General features: G+C 36.8%; 1 protein-coding gene across 1 annotated transcript in view; it reads right to left on the reverse strand.

The window, feature by feature from the left end:
* The window catches only part of HOMER1 (homer scaffold protein 1), a 61448-nt gene that overhangs the window by 17245 nt on the left and 21341 nt on the right, over nucleotides 1-22862 (reverse strand). The window contains exon 5 of the mRNA XM_062513211.1: nucleotides 3255-3411. Coding sequence (XP_062369195.1) covers nucleotides 3255-3411 — 157 coding nt within the window. The remainder of the gene's footprint in view (nucleotides 1-3254; nucleotides 3412-22862) is intronic.

The following is a 22862-nucleotide window of genomic DNA, read 5'->3' on the forward strand; positions in this document are numbered from 1 at the left end:
TATGTTACTGCAGATACTAACAACTAAAATAACAGGCTACATACTTGTTTTTCTTTCCAAACAAATTGTTCTAAAATAAACTGTATATATATATATATATATATATATATATATATATATATATATATATATATACACACACACACACACACACACACACATTTGTTTACAGACACTGACTATTCAGTGTGGTTTCACTCTAACTTGCACCAAGGGATTTATTAACAAGAACATGCATTACCCTTGCCTTCTAGGGCAGGACATACTATAAACTCATTAATCTCAAGTGAGATTAATTCCAGTTTGGGGAACATTTTCTGGAACAACTGCAGCTACATGCTTATACTGAACAGGTGAACTGCACAGAAAGGTAGCACAAGACAGGGACTGAACACTGCTTGCTGCCACATGTGCTCTAGCCAACAGTCTCCAGATCTGACATTTCAACAGCACAATTTCGATCTGTGTAAGAAACAAGTATCTCACATGCAGTTTCTTTTTGAAGTGAGGTACTAATTCATCTTGAAAGATCAGTCTCCAGCATGCAGTTTAAAAGAGTTTTTGTATTGCACTGCACTGTATGGTAATAGATTGAGATAATTTTTTTTAACATTGTATGCATTTCTTTTGCCTACAGAATTCAATTCACTGGGTTAACCAAGTCTACATAATTCTAAAAGAAATTCCAACAGAGGGCAGTACTCCCAATGAACTACTCTATTGTCATTTACTGGCATTCCCAGAGAGTTAGGCACAGTGTTCCTATATTCTCTGTGAGACACCAACAAGTCCTGAGGTTACAGGTTACAGAACAATCTTATAAAGGCATGTAAACAATGATAAAAAGAGGATAGTTTGTATAACACCCTGTTATGGATTTTGTGTTTCCTCAGAAATACAAATAACTGCAGGAGATTCGCTAAGAAAAAGTTACGGAAAATCATCAGCTATTAATGAATGTAGCCTGAAAGACTCAATTACTACCGTGAAATGTAGTATCATATAAAAGCAAAATGAAATGCTAAAAACTGCTATATTCATTATTTTTTTTCAAATAACAGATTTTGAATCAGATTTGACCAAGAGTGAGAATAACATAAAAATAATATAAAGGGATCTTTGCCAGTCTTGTCTGGTTGAGTCTCCCAAGGCAAACACAGCTGCTGTTGTTGTGCATTACTTTTCTTTCTTAGGTAACAATTTTACTGTCTCAGCTTTGCAACACAGGCTGCACATTTTTTTTTAGGAAGAATGCTACCTATTATGTCCACATTTTAGCAATGAGTTCTTCACTGTAAAGCCTATCTAGTGTTCAAATTCATCTGAACATTTGCACTGTAGTAACTTTAATACAAGGCTGTAATTTAAATAATTTTATCGACAGTAGCTGTTATCATCTATTCACAAACCTGGAGCACAGGCTACAACTCCCATTTTTCCAAATGAGAAGCTTAAATGAGATGACAGACAAAGTGGCAGTCTCCCTCTGTACAAACACATATGATAAGCTTCTGCTTGACTGAAACATTTCTGAAGCAAAATTTTGTCAGCAACTGCCATTTTTTTAAACTGAAAGAAAAAGCACTTTGCAAAAAGTACCAGTCTTAATTATATTTCATGCACTTTGTCCAGTCAGCTACGGCACACAGTTACAATCTGTTGGAAGTTGTTGTTTTTTCCTATCAAATCCTTTGCCTGGGATTTCAGGAGTGTTGTCTGCAAGTCGGTCTAGGTATAGGACAAACTGTATCAACAATTTGCCATTTCCCTAGGTTTCTTAAATTGCAGTGTACTCTTGCTTCTCTTTCACACAGGTTAGGCATAGCCCACTGGATTTCTCACACCTCAGATGAATACAGGATTATTCTTGGGACTACCTAAACAGCTGCCAGTTAGACAAGTCCAGCATAGGACTGAAAGATGGATTTTGTAAGATTTGGCTCACTGTAATTACCGTATCTTATTTCCTAGAGGTGAGTACAGCATAGAAAACCAAATTGAGAGGTCTGCAATATTCACCCTTCTTCTTCAACATATTCATGAAACCTATTTTCATGCATAAAATTGCAATGGTTTAGTCTGTGGTTTTTGCATTTTTTTCTTAAAAAAGTATCACAGAATCATAGAGTGGCCTGAGCTGGAATGGACCTTAAAGATTATCTCATTCCAACCTCCCCTGGCATGGGTAGGGACAACTTTCACTAGACCAGGTTCTTCAAAGCCCCATCCAGCCTGGCTTGGATACTCCCATGGGGCATCCATAACTTCTCAGGGCAATCTGTTCCTGTGCCTCACCACCCTCACAGTAAAGAATTTCCTCCTAATGTCTAATCTAAATCTACCACCTTTCAGTTTGAAGCCCTTCCCCCTTGACCTATCACTATATGCCCTTATAAATAGTACCACTCCAGTTATAAGTACATATCCTTGACTTTTTTTCTAAGCTAACCTTTATTAACAAAAGTGATAAAGCTTCATCAAATACATCTGTCCTTGATACATTACTCATTCCTTCACTTGGCAGATAACTGTGCCCTAAGCTATGACGAATTCATATAGATAAAGATTGATAGACTATACAGTATAGAGAGTTACATGTGAAAGGAGAAGCGAAATTAGATACTGAATACTTGTTTTCATAACCTGGACTTCAACCTTGCATATTACATTCCTTCTTCAACCATTGTCCTTCCTTCCCCCATTATGAACTTCTGGTTTGCTGAATGACCTCTGTAAAATTTGCCATGAAGGCAACAGGACTCAGTCCCTTCTACATGAAAATAGGTGCAAATCTCTACTTGGATATAGTGACCTTGGTTTTCAGATGTGTTTGTGCTGTTCAGAGTCCTTCATGTGCAAGAAGAGTAAGCTCCTCATCTTTGTTATAAGAGGGTATTACAATAAGGTCTCTTGAACTTACAGATTTGATGTCAAGTTTCTGAGGGTTTAAATGCAGAAGGGACTGGACTTCAGTGCTATGGAGAATGTAATGAAACACATGTGATGGCATCAACTAAAGAGTTAAAGCTGATAAACATGTCATAAGATTTGATAACTTCTTGCAACAATAACGTTTGTAGAAAAGAAGTCCTACAAAGCAAATAATTTCCAACAGGAGGAAATGTTTTTAAGGAAATCATCAATTTCTGTCTCAAAGATTAACCTGAAGCTGCAACAATTTTTTATTTGAAAATGTGTGAATACAGTCACTACTACTTCCACCTCAAGGATCCTGGCAATTTGCCTTGACTTACCCGCTTATGAAGACGTTCTGCTTCCTCCTGATATGCAGCAAGTTGCTGTTTCCATTGTTTCACATTGGCAGTGGACTCCAGCAGGGCTGCTGTGAGCTTAGCATTATTACCCTTGAGTGTGGCCAGTTCTGCCTCCCAATGCTTGCTGATTGTCGAACTACACAGACAGAATGAGAATGGTCAGAAATCCCAAATCTCTTCCCTTATGCTTTTAAAATGTCTTATATTTTTTTTAAAATATCCAGCAAAAAGAGAATTACACAAAAATTATATAACTAACTAAATTATTATGTCTATTTGGTATAGAATTAATATACCAAATAGAATAACCAAATGAGAATCCAAATGCTTAAATCATCAAAACTATAAATTAAGAAAACACAAGTAAAACCATTATTGGAGAACAACATCTACCTTCCCAGTTCAACACAGTATATTTATAAATAAAATGTTAAAGATCATTAAATCCACATCAGCTTCCCCAAAGCACCAGCATGCAATTCAAGAATACGTATATGATTAGTCACTCTTTTAATATATGCACATTGAATTGAAATGGTTTTTAAATCCACTACTTTATTAAATGTGTTGTAGGAAAATATTTGTCATTGACTTGATTGAAGAGAGCTAATAATGCGGTTTGGAAGTGCAGCTTTGTTGTCTTAATGTAAGTCTTCCATTCCTGAAATACACTTTCTTTATTAAATAGCATATTTAATTTGTTTTTGCAAATTCAAAGACCTTGAATTTCATAATAGTGTTAATAAGTTTTTCCTCACTAATACCAGCAAAGAGAGTAGAGATCAAGTAGGATGGATATACTACTGCTTTACTTCAAAGTAGAAGCTGATATTGGGGTTTACTGAAGAAGCCTCTACTGAATAGAGGAAAATTCCTGTTTACAATTTAGTTTTTCTCTTAGGAAACACAGGGCTTTAATTTTCACAGGTAATTAGTTTGCCATCATCTGCAGACCATATCTTTACACCCAGTAAACAAAGGAAAAGTATCTCAGACACATCAGGTGAATGCATTATATGCATATAGCTCATTAATGTGCACTTGTATAATGCTAACAGCATGTGAGGTGCACACCTCCACGGACAGTACCTACAGAAAATAATTAATCTTGTTTAATTAGCTCTCTATTAAAGGCATCAATGAAAACCAAAAAATCTGTAACTCTGACCAAAATGATATTGTATGAAGAATTATTATAATACAATTATATATTTAAATATATATGTTAATATTATTAAATTAATTGCAATTAATTACTATTTTGAATGTAAGTTTATAGATTTATTTGAACTTCGTACACATGTATAATGAAATATTCTGCTATCATTTTATCCACCTAGTTTCTTTCTTCCACTTCCTCATATGCAAAGTCCATCCCATCAAAACATATTTCAAAAACATTATGACTCCTATAAATGCTCCTTAGGTGTTTGAAATTAACCAGACACTGGGGAACATTCATTTCTTATTCAGACCACATGTAATGTTTCACTAAAACATTATATCTGGTTCTTCCATGATCCAGCATTTTCTTCCAAATAGTACTTTGTCCCCTTGAACAGGAAAACAAGTTCCTCCAGAAGAGGAATGTGCTCTGTTTAGCAATACAACTAATTACAAGTTCACCATTGGAAATTTTAGATCTTAGGAGACTAAACTAAAATAGTGATGATCCTACATCCTCAGGGAACACAGACTCATATATTCAAGAAGATAAGCATGAATTTATGTAACCGTGTCCTCTAATGAGATTTTAAGTTTCACTTACAGTAGCCCAGAAGATCAACAAATTGTATTAAGAGAATGCTCAAAATAGTTCATTAGTATATTCATACTTCTTCCTGATGTTCTGATCTGACAAATATCCAATCCAATAGTTTCATGCAAGTTCCATTTAGCAGTCCTGCAGAACTATTGGCAACCACCAGCTACTAGCAAATTGTTTATATGTAACACCCATACTCCTCTCTTTAAAAATGTGCCTTACTACCCATCTTTGCCTCAGAAGATATATGCATACAAACTGACGTAACACAGCTGTATCTAAGGCAGTCAAAGGCTGAGAACTGTCTGATCATTCATTATCCTAAAGAAGTGAAAGGATTTTTGTAATCTAATAATGCGTGTATCTACAATGATATCCTTCTAATCCATTAAGAACCCAGAAGTTGTACTCTCAGGCAGTGATGAGTAATAATGTGAGGGTGATTTGTGGTGTGTATGACTTTCACCTTTGCTTGGTGCCCCTACTACAGTGCCTACCAAGAAAATAGCCAGTAGCTTTTAAGTTATTCCTTGTATAATGGTATGTCAGTATGAAATATGAAGCACTTATTTTCTATTACTGCTATAGTTACCCTAGTTCAAAACCTGTAAGGTTTCTTTGATCTGATTATTTTTCAATTGGTTATTCTCAATAGGAATGCATCAGAATTATTTCTCAACTGTACTCTTTTTCCCTAAGAGATTGACATATTTGGTAGGCATGTTTCTGTTGTAATACAGGTGTTTGTAGTGTATACTGGGGTTTTTCTCTCCAAATAATTGTTACTGTATCTTCTACAGATTCTGCTACAGTGCCATAAAATGGAACCATAATACTTAAACTAGTCTAGTTTTGTATTGGTGATATACAAAGACTTCCTAACCCTTTAGACTTACCCTATTTCTTCTTAATGGATATCATACTGGGAAACACAGTCTCAAAGGTGTGCATTTTTTTGTTTCATAAAGTCATAATTTGATTAAAATAGCCAATAACCACTCCCGGCTGTTCTGACTTTCTTTTCTCAAATACTTTCTTGAGATGAAAAAAAAAAAGGAAAACAAAAACAACAAAGAAGGTAATGAAATTATGTTCTGTGGATTAGTTTGGTTAAAACTGGATTTAGATTAATTGCTTTAGAACCAGATAAAACCACACTTAGAGCAGGCTGTTCTTAGGTTAGACTGAGAGTACCTGCATTGAAGCCTATTATCTGTAGAGCTACATTGGTTCAAACTTACCAACACTTCCTGAGCAAACACTGGGAATTGTATAATTCAGGCACAATGAGATTGTCCCTTGGAGGAGGAGATGTTGAGGGAACTCTTGTGAAACTCTTTTGAAAGTGAACACAGAGATCAAGAAGATGATGGACACATGGAAAGTCCAAAAGGGTCCCAGAAACTGCTAAAGCATGTAGCTGGAATTCTGATGGTGAACCAGGTGCACTACAGTCCCTTGGCACAGGTATAGGAGAGCTGCACATACTCTTTCTCTTTAAAACCTTTTACTAAATTCCTGTCTGAAAGGCTTGCTGCTAAAATGATTTGATTTTGTCCTCACTGCATTAGATTCTGTCACAGAAAATACATGCACAGCCCTGACAGGTTGTCTTAACAGTTGTAAATATCTAAACCTAATCTGAATCATCCCTCATGTGTTCTAAGACCATGTACTCTACAAAGCACTTAAAACATGCACACTTACTCAGCTATCACTCTGATCCAAATGATAATTTCTACAAGAGCATTTTCCAGCTCTGCACTGTGGTGGAAAGTTGTTTATAGACACTGAGGGACACACAGTCATACTTCTGCAGTCCTGTGGTGCAATAATTCAACCTGCATACATGTTTTGTCTTCTTCTTGGAATCATCCGTCCCTTTGCAGGCAGTGTAACAATTTTAACAGCTATTTCTTGAAACCTGTCAGAATTAACATCACTGCCTGACAATCCCAAAGTTTCAAGATGGTCCTTCAAAAAAAGAAACATTCTTAACACTCTGGCTTGTTGCCTGTTTTTCAGCATGAAAAGCTACACGAAAGTTTTAAAAATACCCTAACAGAAAATAAAGCCTGGTCATTTCCCTTGTGAAATTGCAGAATATCTAAAAACACCAGCACAAGCTGTTTTGCATATATCCCACTGGTGCCAAATACAAGAGAGAGAAAGGGCTTCTCTAAAGAATAATAGCAAATTCTGAGTTTTATTTGGTCAACTACCATGCTAATACAGAAAAAAAATCTTTAATAGCAGAGGTTTGGGTCTGACAATGACAAGTCATTGGGATTTCAAGTGCCCTTTACTGTGCAAAAGGTCAAAAGTCTCCTGAATCTCCGGTGTTTGGTTTAGGCCACAATATCTGGTATATGTGCAACATCAGACATGCCCACAGTCGGAACACCACATGGCGCCCCACTGTCAAGGCAAAGGATTCAAAATAAGATATTTAACGTCTGTGACACCCAGTAATTCAAGCACTTTCACAAAACACTCCTAGAAAAACTGCTGGCTGGTACCACTCAGCCAATTGTGATACCCTCTGAAAATTAAAGTAGGAGTCAATGATCTGCCTTCCATACATTCAGGCATTCTGGCCAATTAACATCAGGCCAATCTCCTTTCTCACTGGGGATTAGTTACAAGCCCAGTAAGTCACCGAGGAATAGCTTTGGTATCTGTCCATCTGTGACCTGAATAGTGTGCCAGAGGCTATAAATGCATGATTATCTTTCTCTGCAAAGTAGGTCACTTAAGGAAAATTAATCCGAAAAGCTCCAGTCACCACATTCAGCCAGTTGGAGAAGGCTTGCAAAGGGAAGCGGGAATAAGCACACATTGATGAGTTCCATTCAGAATGAAGTTATTTTGAGAAATGCTTTCATGAAACAAAGAAACAAAAGCACTTCAAATTATGTTTCAGCTTTTTGAATCATTATTGCTTATTCACTGTTCACTTGAATGCAGTACCAACACTGTGAAACAGGGTTTAAGGTTTATTTCAGATTTATAGCAATAAAAGATGCAAAGAATTCCACTTTATTAATATTTAGGGGGCTTAATGTTGCATTCATTGCATAAAATTAATTAGTTTAAAATTTATTCTAAAACATAATCATGGTTTCAAGAAACTACTGTTATTCAAGAGCAGGTAAATTATTTTCTTCAGGTATCACTCTGATCTGCTCTGCAGGTATGTGGTGAGCAATCCTATTTTGGGACAGCAGATGTGAAGAGGAATTTAGCCAAGTAAGAATGAAGTACTTTCAACACAAAATGTGGATTCCGGTATAGTAACTAAATCCATAAGACTTGACAAATACGAACAGAGAAGAGTCCTGGTAGCAGCTGTCCAGATTATAAATAGTGGTACACATTGGATGCAGCCCAAGAGTATAGTGGAATGAGCATTATCAAGCAAAGGGAGTGGTATGTCAACCAGCTGGTAACAATGCATGAGCTGTGCTGGCAGCAAGAAATGACCCCTTCTGACAGCTGGGCTGGTAAGCTCGGTAAGGCTTACAATGTCTGCAAGGCTTCATGCTCTACAAAGCACAGGGGCATTGTGAACCATTTGGTTCTGTTACAGTAGCATCTGAGAGATCCACAAAGCATCGCTTCTTCTCCTTGGAATGGTGAGGAAAGTGTTTGGGCTTATGTAGAATTCCCTGGTGCATTTAGAAAGGAATCCTGCAAAAGGTCCTTATGAAATCTCCCATATCAAATAAGCTTCCATTAATGCTGAAGGCTGGAAGGGCAAGATCTCTGCAACAGGCTATGCTTGCTATTGCCAACATTGAAATGAGGTGACTGCTTGATTTGATGGAGATGTTGACTGTGCTGCTACAGTAAGGGATTGCAGCATCTCTCAAGGAATTCCTAAAAGCTCATAAGAAACTTCCTCTCATTCATGCTGAAAATGAGACTCAAACTCCTCAGTTTAATGTTCTCATGCAGAAGAATTTTTAAACAAGCAATTTGGGAATTACACCCCCTTTTGGAGATTTCAAAAAGCATCTTCTGTGGCCATCTATTAAATGTCTAAAAGAACTTAGTGATGGAAAGGATTTAAAACTGATAGGTTTTGGGAGTTTATGCTCTTGCTAGTCCAAAGCACCATAAGCCCTCAGTAATGATGTGGAAATCTCTCCCCCTCTCTTGATTATTCAAAGCAATAGGGAACAGAAGGGAGTTTTGTCTTCCATAATCTTATAAATGAGGAGGAACCCTATAATGAGCTAGAAGTTGAGGAAAGAGCCATGGAGTGGACCAGGTTCTATCTCACTACTCCAGGAAGAGGAAAGAAAGAAGGGGTGTGAGTTGGTCTGCCATTTTTCTCTTCCCACAGAGCTGTCTGCTCGTAGAGGCCTAACTCTGAATTTATGTACATGTGGGACAGAGTCGTCCTGTTAAATAATTAAAGAACAGCAAAAGGGGGAAAGCTACAGTAAGAACAACAGATTTTGTAAGCAGAAAACTTAAGACACAAAATAATTGCCTCTTCACAGCCACTGCTCACTTTCTTGCATGTAGTTGTGATTAACTGTACACATACAAAAGGAAGTCTTACTTGATAAACTGGAATTTATTTTTTAAAAAGTAAATCTTCTCAAAATTATAATCCAGAGATAATTACCAGGAAATCACTTTGAGTTAAATATTTTGAGTTCTGCCAATGAAAAACTAATTAATATTCAAAGAGATCCTTATCCTTAATTAGAGTATTCAAAAGAATTTTTAGCAAAGGAGGATATGTCCTCTGGGGAGAAAAGGAGGAACATTAACAGAGCATGAAAGATCTGTTCTTCCCTTTGGGTTAAGGAATATCTACACAATCTCAACGGTGTTACATCAGCACAAAAACAGAGAAACATGCTTGTGAATCAACTCATAGCAAAAGAGATGAAGGAGGCCCTTGAAGCACCTTGTACTTTAAGTGAAGTGCCTAATATCAAAGCCACCCTGCTGGAAAGTGAGAAAGGCAGCTGAATGGATGAAATGAGCAATCAGCAGGTGAGAGAATTATGTGTCTAGGAGTCTATCGGTCTGTAAAAATATTGAATATTCATCCCACTCCAGGACATGTTCTTTTGTTTTGCACACAACTTTGTTCAATTTGGAGCTATAATATGCTTGAACTCCCAATTTTTATGTCAATGTAGGCAAATGCCAAAACTTCCTTCTGTAAATTTGGGCAGTTACAATATATGGAGATAAAACAGATTTCTCCCTCAAGGTGTTTCACATATGAGCTTTCAATTTCATTTAGCCTATCAGCCTGGCTAACTTCTTGACTAGACTTTCAACCACCCAGAGTACCCATGCTGCCCATGGACAGGAGAAGACTTGCCTTTCCAGTTCTGTTACAGGCAGTACTGCACTTAGGCAGCTCTTGTACTGTGCCTTATCAGCTCACTGGGAAAGGATCAATATCTTTGTGGACTTAATGGATGAAAATGACAAAAGAAGTTGAGTAATGATACAGATTCTTTCCACTATAGAGCAGACCACTATGCAATGAAAATGGGTGGCCATACCCTATTTAGATCTACCACTTAAAGTCAGGCTCTGTAATACAGCCTTTATTCATCACAGGGCTATAGAAACCACCATAACACAGACTGTTTACATTATAGACTTATCTTTGAGGAATAGACTGGATATGACACGCTTTTTAAGAATGGGAATTTTCACATAAATACTACATCCAGTAACCCAGCATCATATGCCTGTAAAAGGCAATAAAGCCAGAGTTAAAAATGGCTAAGTATGTGTTCACTGCTTATAGAAACACTAAGAGTTAATAGAAGAGAGGAGCTCTTGAAAGACACTTCATGGGATGCAGAAGATTGGATATTAACACAAAATTAATGCTTCAGCAATAATCTCCAGCCATGCGGGACTTAGGTCCCAGTCCTGACCCAACTTAAAGGGAGGAACAAAACGAAGACAAAACAATGACATTACTTAGTTTCCTGTACTACATATTAATGCACCCTGGATGTGTTTACACAGGTAACATTTAAACTCTGTTTCTTATTTAAATTATGCTGTTAAACAGAGTTTTAAAACATTATTTTGTACACTGAATCACAAAGCGAAAACCCTTTTAACCTGAGCAAGGTCCCTGATGTCCCTGAAGAGGCTCAACTTCTAATTTTATGCTTTTAAAAAGGCCTCATTTTTATCTTAGTAAACAGAATTTAACCTCTTTGTGAAAGCCATAGAGTATAAACAAAAAACAGTAACTCTTTCTTAAAACTTAAAGCTCTTTGAAAGCACAAGCATGGCTAATTAATTTCTAGATTTTTTTTACAGTAATCACTAAAACCTTATTGACCTAAAAATTATCACATATTCTGAAAAAGTAAAAGAAGAAATTGTCCTTGTTCTCTTATTGAAATAGCATATTGGTATAGTTGGAAGTAGTTTACTCTCAGATCTGTAGCATGTAACTGATACCCAATAAGATTTTTAGTGCACTGAACATTAGGCATAATTCCTTGCTGTTGCTATGGTGCTGAATACTTCAAATATTCCAACAAAATTACATTTTTAAAATCAACCAAAGTTATTTAGGAATGTACATCCTATTTTCTGAAATGACTAGGTATTTGACTGCAGAGAAAGTAAAATTGACTCTGACATTTATGGCACTTAATCACTTTAAGAAATCAATTAGATGATGTGGCTATCAGCAAGTCAGATACTAGGACATGGTAACCCTGACACTAAAATGATCTGAATTATGGACACCTTCATTGTGGAACTTATATGTACACACAATAATTTAAAGCCATTTAACTGCACATTCACACTCTGAATTAGTATGGATTAATTTTGCTAGGCCCATGGCTGGGCAAAATCCCGAGTTTCTTTCAAAAATCCTACTAATAAAATAATTTGGGTGTGCACTGAATCAATTTGCACTCTCTCAGCAATGTAACAGAATAGAGTATTTGACTTCCTTATACACCTCTTACCTGCATTGTCTTTTATTGGGTGCTCTTCAGATTTTAACAGTTTCACTGAACTGTGCTCTCAATCACACCTCAGCGAGTTTGAAAAACTTCCCTAGCTTTGCCACAAAAATGCTGTAGTAGTAAGGACAAGGAACAACTCCTCTCACAGTGATTACCTCCTCCACTTAGTCAAATAGGGTCAAAAGCTCTGAGCTTCCAAAGGGGTATGGGCTGCAGAGTTTGCACTTTTTGCAAACTGCCCTGCTCAGTGATACCTGGCCAAGGAGATTCTAAATACAGTTTTCCCATAGTTGGGTTTAGCACCCTTCCATCTCCATAGTCTTCTTAGGCATTATGGGATCTGGAACCCCTCCATTCCATCTGAAACACTCCTAAGTGTTTATCTGTGTTTTTGTGCAAGGACAATACCATTCAAGTGGATGGCAGTGAAGCCCTCTGATCATTGCAGCTATGCTGGACTGGAAAAAAATGCCACACAAACACAGTGACTGTGTCCTACAGCCACAGGGACACTACACGGGCACAGAAGAGAAAACATGAGGAAACAATTCAGCCCACAGACCTCAGTGCCAAGGCACGTTTTATTTAGCAGTCTAGATGTGGCTCCGAGGGCTTTGACAGCAATTCTCCAGGACCCAGCACAAATCTTCAGCTCTGCAACATCAGAGTGAAGATAGTAAGACCTACTCTATGGGCAACTACCAGCCACATGCAGAGCAGTGAGCTGGATAAAGAGACTTCTCCCAACCATGTAATCTTGACATAAACCACAGACAAGTAGTGGAGACCCTCAGCACAAGCCTCTGCCTGCATTCATAGATGCTGTCACAGCTGTAACTGGAGAGTGCTGTGCCTCTGCTGAAGCAGGAGCAGCTGTTACTAATGGTTCAATGTGAAAGACTTACAATGCCTCTTTTAGTTCTTAGTGGAACCTTCTGTTATTGATACAATAGGACGACTCAGCTGTAAGACCCCGCAATGCTGGTTCCCATCTTACTTTCATAGCAAACACTGACCTCAGCAGAAGACTAAATACAGCCGCAGGGCATTCACAACTCCACTACCAGCAAGAGAAAGGCATTTTAATATAATGACCTACAGAAATAGTTCTATGACATTTGCATAAAGATTCAGATCTATGACTACCAGGCCTCCACCCAGATAGTACATTAGGTTATCTTACGATATCAAATAGTGACTACTGGTGCAATTCATTTTTGCATTACAAGTGCCAGTTTGCTTATCCTAGTAAATACAAGGACATGCATTAATCACACAGATAGTGCCAGAGATGGACAGTGAGTTTACATGCAGATAACAAAATAAGCTTATTCCATTAAGGGAAGTGAAGCTACATGAAAGCACTGAAAATTTAATTAAGTTTAATTTATCTCTTGTGGTAGCCATGCAATTACTTAAGAGTCAATAGCCTATATATAAAGTCCAAACGAAACCATCTGTGGAGCTCTCAGAAGTACTTTGAAGAACAAGCAGTAAGTCACATGATATGATCACAGCAAAATATTTATTGACTGTGTATGTTTCAACAAAACAAATCACATGTGAGTTGTAACACATGCAGATACTGCAAGTCATGTTTTTTCCATTCCAATTCTTTAACAGAATGGTATTATTACATTTGTTTAAACCAAATCTGAATCCAAGAAGAGCCTATATTGCTTGCACTATGTTAACTCTAAAGCCAAATTTATTGAAACCTAATTAAATTGATGAATCAAAAGATTCAATTTAATACATGGAAAGTCTCTGATACTGATACTTGTCCCATTAACTACGGACTAACACTCAGATGAAGCAGTGTCTAAGTAAGTTTCTCTCCCAAATTGCAAAACATTCCATTTTTAAAGAAAAAAACTTGTCTTAACTAACTGGTAGTTAATAGTTCTTATTCACTTAGTCTAGACTAAGTGATTTTAGATTTCCTTCATCTTCTTTTTGGAACAATGCAGAGGATTAGGTTCAATAATTCAGCTGGAAGGTAAAATATAATAATTTATAGATCCATTCTTTCCAATTCAACGCTTATTGATGTAACAGTTTCAAAGAAAAGCTTGGCTCCCCTCTTATCTCCTCACCCCATCTTACTTATTCTTACTTTACTTATCCCAACCCAACTGGGAAGAATGAAATTGCACAAGAGTTTGGCTAGTTGTGAGTTCACAGAGAGCAGAGCAGAGACTGAACTTTCATCCTTTCATGAGTCTGTGCCTATGTGCCACATTTCAGCATGTTTGTTTTCAGCATGCTTCTACTATTGCAAGCTCTATTTCACTTTCCCTGATAAGGCCTCTAGATGAGGGAAAAGGTAGGGCAAACCCAATTATGTGAAGATGTTTAAAAGCCAGTTTTCTTCAGCCTCCCACTATGCTGATCATAAGCCCAGCACAAATGATTCCTAAAGAACCAAAGAATAATTAAACCAGAATACTAAAACCTCTGGAGAATATAAAAGGAAGGTACTACATGATTGGTGTTGCCATGTAATCACACTAGTTTTACATTTCAAAGCATTTCCTAAATAAAGTGAACAGGTAACAGTCATACACAGAGATCAGTTAGAATACACTTCACCCATACAGGAAATTATTTTGGCTATTTTCTTAAAATCAGGCCAAAATAATCTGCATTTATTGCCTACATGCATTTGGCTTCAGACAACAAAACTGTATTTTTCTATCTATTTACAATATAGTGAAGGGAAACACCCTTTTATTTTTCTTCCTTTGGCAAACTACTAGTGCTGAATAACTTAGTAGAATTCAGTCAATTCCCTTTCAGGGTTTTGGTTTGGTTTGGGCTTTTTTGTGTGAACCATGTTATTTGAAGAAAATTACTTCTTAATTACCTGTGGGATTGCAGTCTCCCAGAAGAATGGTTTCCGCTACTCTAACTTTAATTTAGAAACCAAACCCTCTGCATTTCATATCAGAAAGACAGAACATCACTACATCACAGTACCATGGAATAAAATCCGCAAAGACAACGACTGTACACTCAAAGCTGATCATAAGATGTGGACCAATCATAATGCTTTATTATTGTGTACTTGAGAAACCAGAGTTCTGGATATTCCAGAGATTTTACTTCATCACTTTCACAGAGATCTAGCTTAATTTGCCAAATGGCTTAAGAACTGATTAAAAAACTTATATTCTAGTTCATTGCTTTTATTCTAGTATCATTGCTGTAATGAAGTCAATTCATTACAGACAAAACTTGAGGGCTGCTTTGCATCACAGTAAAATACTCTTAACCTCAAAAAGATAATATATTAAGTACATATTTTTGACAGATAAATTAGTTGTGTTTATGTGTGCCTGCCCCTAACCTCTACCCATGTCTGCCAGAACAAGGCTGACACTATTGATGTCCCACTTCAAGGCGTCTGCCTACTACAGTGTGACAGAAAATCAACATGACACAATTATGTTTAATCAAATGACTTGTTCAGGTGCAGACTGAATGCTGTTTGCCTATTTAGATGCATCCTGAAATGGCTTAGAGGAAAGCAGCTTTGTTTACTTGATCAATGAGCTTTTACTCTAGTCTTTTTGGGGCTTACACTATCTGGACAGGAACCTTGACCTGGAGTAGAAAGAATTACTGAAACAGTCCACCAGGGAGCCATGGCAGGGTGATCACAATCCCAGAAAACATCACACTATGTGGCCCCCATAGAAAACAGAAAGCTAAACTGTAGATTGCAACACTGCCAGGAGGTACAAATAAAGGCTGTATCTGGGAAAGAGGGTTTAAGGGATGAGACCTATCTTCAGCAGTTTTAGGTATTTAAAAGCTAGGAGAGGTTAAGTATTCCAATATGACACTTCATCCACCCAGTCCTATGTGTCTATCTAGGCAGTACAGAAGCCTCTCAGGTGTTATTTTTTGACCTCATTGTCACATGGACGTGGCAGAATTTGCTGGTTCTCCACCAGAGAATCCAGGCCACAACATCCTCCAAGGGAATTTCTACCTTAACCTATCACTAAAGAATGGAAAAAATCTTCAGCAATCTTAATTCATTTGAGAAAACCAAGACACTTATAAAGTATCATATAAGTAAAACAGTATGGGTGCCTTGGTCTCGAAAATAAGCTTTTAACTTCATGTAAAAATTAAGAGCTTCTGGTCCTTGGTCCATTGGTCTTGTTGGGATGTAAAATGATCCCTCCTAGAATAGATAAATCTTATATACACACATGCATACATACATACACATATAAAGATTTTATAAATTCCAGATGAATTCTAGAAAAAATAACTTAGATGAAAGCTATTTTTTGTATAAGTGATCCATTTAAACATGAAATATTCCTTTTTAAAAATACACCATGATAGTACTCTTTTAATATAGAGAGTTTTCTAAACTGCTTTTCTCTTCTTTGTTGAACTTCAGCTTTTACATATACATTCTTTCAAGAAGTGGGCAGAGGTAATCCATTTGACTGAATCCCATCAATAAATATCTAAAACCATCAAGTGGCTTCATAAACATGATCTCTTTGCACCACACAGACAACTGTATGTTGGCTCTGAACTGGTGAAGTCAAAAGGCACAATGAAATTAGCTCCTAAGACACATGTGCCTGTGAATTAAAAATATTCCAGGGATAGAAGTGTTCTTGCAACTTTACCCCATCCTCCCCATTCTATGTAACCACTGGAGGAGCCTGTACCAGCTCAAGGTACAGTTGTCAATTCTGAAGATTTACTCTGGCATCAGAAAGATAGCAAAGGAACAGGAGCTGCATTCACACCTCCTGAATTCGCATACCATTTCTGCCACCTCTTAATCCAAGCAGAATTTGGTATAGCAGCACTTCTACCTCATATCTTTCACAACTAACTTAAGCAATTCTTGCCAGCTCTCATTACTTTTGAATTTTTTGCTAATCCTCTAGTATTGAGGTATCTTACTGACCAAAATTAGCTCATTTGAAGTCCATATGGGCTTCATTAACACCACCATCTAAGCACTTTATAAATGGAAAAGCCCATATATGACAGAATCCATGTCACATGTTTTAGGGGAATCCATAGTTAACATTTCACCAAGACTCAAAGTAGAAATGCTCCATGATCAAGGCTGCTAGACATCTTGTAACTCTGGTCAGATGTAATGTAAATTTCCCTGTCATATATCTAATACTATTCTCATAAATGACATCACAAATAAAATGAAAGACTAGCTCTTAAGCTTAAATACTTGCAGAAGATGGTGCTAGCCATGCCCTTTCTGTTTTCAGAATGTATCTCTTGTCCAAGGAGAGGGGGCAGATAGGAAGGGAGTAATACAGCAAATTGTAAAATACTTTATTTTTTTAAAATAAAATTTTAAAATAAATTTTAAATTCTAATAGACTAAATTGATCACTTCGTCTTTAACATGAGATGTTAAAGGATGAAGTTCCACTTATTTATTTTCTGCTTGGAAGTTTGAGAAAAATGAGTTCTACCCTGGTTGAAGAATAGGAATTAGTTAGTCTTTCTTCAACATTGCCATTATAGTTGTTTATCACCAAGCCTACTGGATGGCAATGAAATCATAATCACACAGCGTGCATAAAACTTCAGAAGCAGATATCTGCCTATATGTGTAGCTTCTCATTTAAGATGTGCACATATCTCACAATCCACCACTACACAACAAATAACACCAGGCACAGTACTTGTTGGTATCGGTAAAAAAGATATAAACTGATATATCCATCCAATGGAGCTTCACTTTTGCTAAAAAGTGTACTCAGCTACAGGATTTTTCTTATCCCACTCCCTCTTTTAAAAAATACTTTCTTCAAGTATTCTACTGGGTTCAGCCCCACTGCCTAAAAAGTGCAACATACATCCTTCCTCTCAGAATAAATCAGACAGATAAGGAACAGCAACACATGGAAGTTTCAGAAGAACATGGGAGCTGGCAAAACAGACACAATACCTGGTGCAGTGCAGAGGGGCCAAGGCATTTGGAAATATAAAGACCCTACAGTTGAAAAGAGCCTCTGAAAGATTCAGGATTGTTTTATTTGTTTTATCATAGAATCACAGAATGGTTTGGGTTGGAAGAGATCTTAATGATCACCTAGCTCTAACCTGCCTGCCACAGGCAGAGTCATCTTCCACTAGACCAGGCTGCTCAGAGCCCCATCCAACCTGACTTGAACATTTTCAGGGATGGGGCATCCATGACTTCTCCAGGCAGCCTGCTCCAGTGCCTCACCACCCTCATTTTAAAACATGTGGGTGAAGTACTTGATCAACTGAACAGCTGAATATGTTTCCTCATAAAAAACCATACTCTTCATAAATATTCAAGAAAGTATGGTTTGGATGGCCAGGTTTATGTAGATACTAAAGGAGTAAGCTTTAAAGCTGTATTTTGAAATTACATTGCTGCTATGAGTTGGAAAATGTTTTAATGTAGAAAACTGACAAAAAGCCAAGTTTTCTCTTGCTGAAGTTTTCTTAAAGATGTTTTAAGGTTGTGGACTTTGAACTCTTTAGCTACATTTGAATTTCCTTCACTACCGCATATGACAGAGGCATTCTTCCATGACAACTGACTTTAAGTTGCGTGTCTCTGATTTTATTAAATAAAACAAAATTAACATGAAATGAACAATGGGATGAGTAAAACACACAAGAATTGAAATACGATAGTGATGGAGACTGCTCTGCACAAATCTTCAATTCTCTTTATTTTTTTTTCTCTAAGACTGTATAATCTTTCCAATAAATTCTTGGATAGGAGTATGTACCCTGAAACCCAAGACCAGATTATTCTTGTGTTTCACAGAAACACATCATAATGACAGAGTCAATTTAGAGACAGAAAACAGTAAATTAGCACATCTGGAAATGTTTGTTTAGCATTTACCTACCCATATAGATGGTAGTGTAAGGATTGTATTTTGTGTTGGCAAAGGTAAGGGGACTGTCTGGCACTTGAAACGAAGCAGCTATACAACAGCTACTAGATGTCTTTATTTTCTAACATACAGTTCTGAGTGGCTGCTGGGGCATAAGATGGGGCACTGAAGAGGTCTCTTTGGTGAGACAAAACATGTGTGTGTGCAGACAGGAGCAAACTGTGTGATATTCTTACCTGCAGAACAGACTGCCATAAGAAAGTCTCATTACAAATGGTCCAAATTGCAGGTTCTAAAGAAAACCCCCAGCTTTCTCATCAAGAATTAATCCTAGGCTGAATTTACAAGCATGGGTGGTTCAAGTTATGTTGGTCTTGAAACACTTTCATGTACCTCCTTTCGTAGCCAATGAGGAGGAGACTGTGATGTTTGAGTGATCAGACTTAGTGAAAAAATGTGTTTGTCCTGCAAAACATCCCATCTTTCCTTTTTTAGAAAGGCTTCTCTTCTCAAGGTCAAGACTTTTGGAAAACTCATTGAGACTAAGGAGATCAATAGCTATGTGGTTGTTTTAGCTTTTTCTTCACTGGCAGCTTCAGGTATTATTGGCTTTCTGGTTTTGTTTCTTTAATGGGAGGCTGAAAAATGGTGACTTTCCCAATGCAAAGAAAGCATTACATTTGTAGTTTCAAAGTGGTAAGTCTTTCCACAGATGAGTTTAAAAGGAAAAGTGGTTCTACAGTGACTATCTTCTCTCAGAGTTTTTTTGGTTTTTTTCTTGGAGAATAGTATGCTGAGACTTCAGAATTTCTTTGGTGTATTTGTTTTCTTTGATATTAACAACAATTTTCAGACTTGAAAAAAAAAAATTAAAAGACACCCCAAAGAAATCTCTAATATATTATGGACAGGACTTTGGTCTACTTCACGGTGCTTCAGGAAAGTTCAGTTTGCACAGAAAATGATATTGATAGAATCATAAAATCACATAATGCTAAGAGTTTGAGGAAACCTTGAAGATCATCTAGTCCCAACCCCCATGCCATGGACAGTGACACCTTCCCTTAGACCAGGCTGCTTAAGGCCTTGTCCAACCTGGGTTTGAACACAGCCACAGTTGGGACACCAACCTCCTCGGGCAACCTGAGCTCCAGTACTTCACCAGACTCAAAGGAAATACATTTTCCCCTAAAATCTAACTTAATTTCATGTCATTCAATTTGCACCAATTATTCCTTGTCCTAGCACTACAGTTCCTGATGAAAAGTCCCTCTCTGACTTCCCTGTAGGCTCCTTCCCATACCGTAAGGTTGCTATCAGGTCCCCACACAACCTCCTCTTCCCCAGGTTCAACAGCCACAACTTTCTCAGTCTGTCTTCATAGAGAAGGTGCTCCAGTGCCCTTAATCCTAATCCTTATACCTAATCCCTTCTTACTGGTTGAAAGGTTTCCTACAATGACACTAAACAAAATCAAAAACAACAATAGAAGCAGGAGTAAAGAAGACATGAGGCATCAACTGTCTACATAAGATCCTCTAAAACTAGCTTTAATTATGCTTTTAGAAAAGATGATGGTGTGTTTAAATTTACTGCTCAAAATCCATCAGATTTTAAATAACATATGTACAAATCATACCATGTACAAATCCCACAGACACTGCTCACAAATTTAAACAAATATTCACTCTGGAATCAAAATGCACAATAGAAAAAGCTTGTTACTCAAGTAAATTACTTGGAAAATCTAGACTAAAGTGAGCAGCTCCTCCACTACTACCTAAAATGACAAAAACAGGTGATTTCATGCTTAGGAGTAGACTCCTAAAATGAACTAATGCAGTTCAAACAATTGTATTCTTGAGAATATTAACAAAAGTAATGATTTTTAAATAATGGGTGTAACAAAAAATCCAACCCAAGCCACTTATCCTACTGAATCGGATTTAGTGTTAAGTACCACATATCCCAGTTCACAAAGCCAAAGTTTACAGTTGCTGAAGTACCAACAATCTTTAATGTCATCCTTGAATAGGTTGGACCCAATGGATATACTTCAAAAACAAATTTCATTCCTTAAGCAAGATAATTTTCTTTTGCTTTTAACTGTTTTTTTCTCTCATGTATGTGATTAAAAGGGGAAAATCAAATAGTAAAAGTAGTATGGTTTTGGCTTGTTTTGTTGTTTTGGGTTTTTTTAATATAAAATTGCATAAGCATTACATTCCTCCTCTAAGAATGCACTTGACAGGTATGTTTCAAGAACGCTTTCTTGTCCCTGAGGACAGTATTTATATCATCTAATTTCAGACACCCAGCTAATATAATTTACATCACTCTCTTGGAGTTCTCACTAAATAAACCTCAGGAAGTAAGCAATTCACATACCCTAAATAAGAACATGCCTAGGTGCACAAGGGAGATGGTGAAATTACTCTCTTAAGCACTAGATTATTTTTAGGTTTTTGCTTTCACCCATTTCCCCAGCTATTAAAATTAGCTCTATTAGTTCCAGAGTTTCTTAATTTTGAAGTTAAGCAACACATACAACATAGACATTCTTCCTCTCTACCTTATATACCTTATATAAATTGTTTACTATGTATTTCAAAGATATCCTAAAAAATCATCAGAAATTGCCAAAATCAGGGAAGTCAGACATAAAAAGAATTAATTACACAAACCACAATGTGAGACCTTCCTTTCAAATTACTAATTTCCTAGCAGGAACTCTTATTTTGAAGGTGACCCTACTTGAGCTAGATTCCAGAATCTTAGGCAAAAGTGCAAGAGTTTGGGAAACAGCATGAATTAGGTCAGGGAAGGAGGGGAAAGCACCGGGCTCATGCCAGTGGAGCACAAGAGCCTGGAAGAACAGTACAGCTGACCTTCACAACATCAAAAAATGATGGTTGAGGGCAAGCAGATCTACCTCTAAGTGTAGCAGTTCTTTGCTTACACTGACCACTGAAACATACTATCTCTGAGTTTCTTCTCTGAATGTGACACAAGAAATAATAATCTTGTTCAACTGAGTTTTGCAGAATTCCTCTAGTGTGACCTAAAATGTCACAGTTCACTATAGTACTGTGCAATGTGAAGAAGTTACTGCCTTCTGTGTTATACAGAAACCTTTCAAAAAAAGCCTGATTTTACCCTTTTCCATTCCAGAAAGCTTTCAAAACTCAAGCGGATAAAGTTTACAGCAGCTTGATCTCATGTCATAGTTGTTCTTTGAGCAGGAGCTTTGATTAGAGAACATGTGAGCTTCCTCACAACAATAAATTATCCTCTGATCAGATTAAATAACATTCAAACCAAATAATTTTTTATAAAGCCATATGCACCCCAAGATTACTTGGTAAGGAAGCATAATTCTATAATAAACATCCAAACACTAGGATTTCAGTTTAAATGCAAATTACAAAACATCCCAATAATTTTCAACTCAAAGATTTTCCTCAAAGCCAAGTTAACAGTACTGCCTGATTCACAAAGTACCTGTACTCTTAACACAATAACAATATTTAAGCTTGTAGAAGTGAGTAGTTTTAATACATACAGTGAAAAAATCTACTGAAGAGATTTCTATATACAACTTTTAATGAAAACTCAGAGAAAGAGTATGACCTAGCAGAAAGACTTTTTGGTTTTTCTTTGTTGTACAGCATTGGATTTACATGCAGCATTATTAAATGGTAATATATCTAGACAATAACATATCTAATTTATAGGCATCATTTGAATTAAGTCCATTTTCACTAAGGCAATGAGTCAAAATTCCCTATTAAAAATTTGAATACAAAACCAGGAGTTTTAACTAACAAGTAACAAACACGCACTTTATATACTGTCTGATCAAAACATTATGCAATAGAAATTCCAAGTTTGGGTATTACAAAATAAAATGAAGTAACAGGTACAAGTCATGGTTGACAAGAAATTGAAG

This window comes from Cinclus cinclus, chromosome Z (assembly GCF_963662255.1).
Source record: "Cinclus cinclus chromosome Z, bCinCin1.1, whole genome shotgun sequence".
Taxonomy (NCBI): domain Eukaryota; kingdom Metazoa; phylum Chordata; class Aves; order Passeriformes; family Cinclidae; genus Cinclus; species Cinclus cinclus.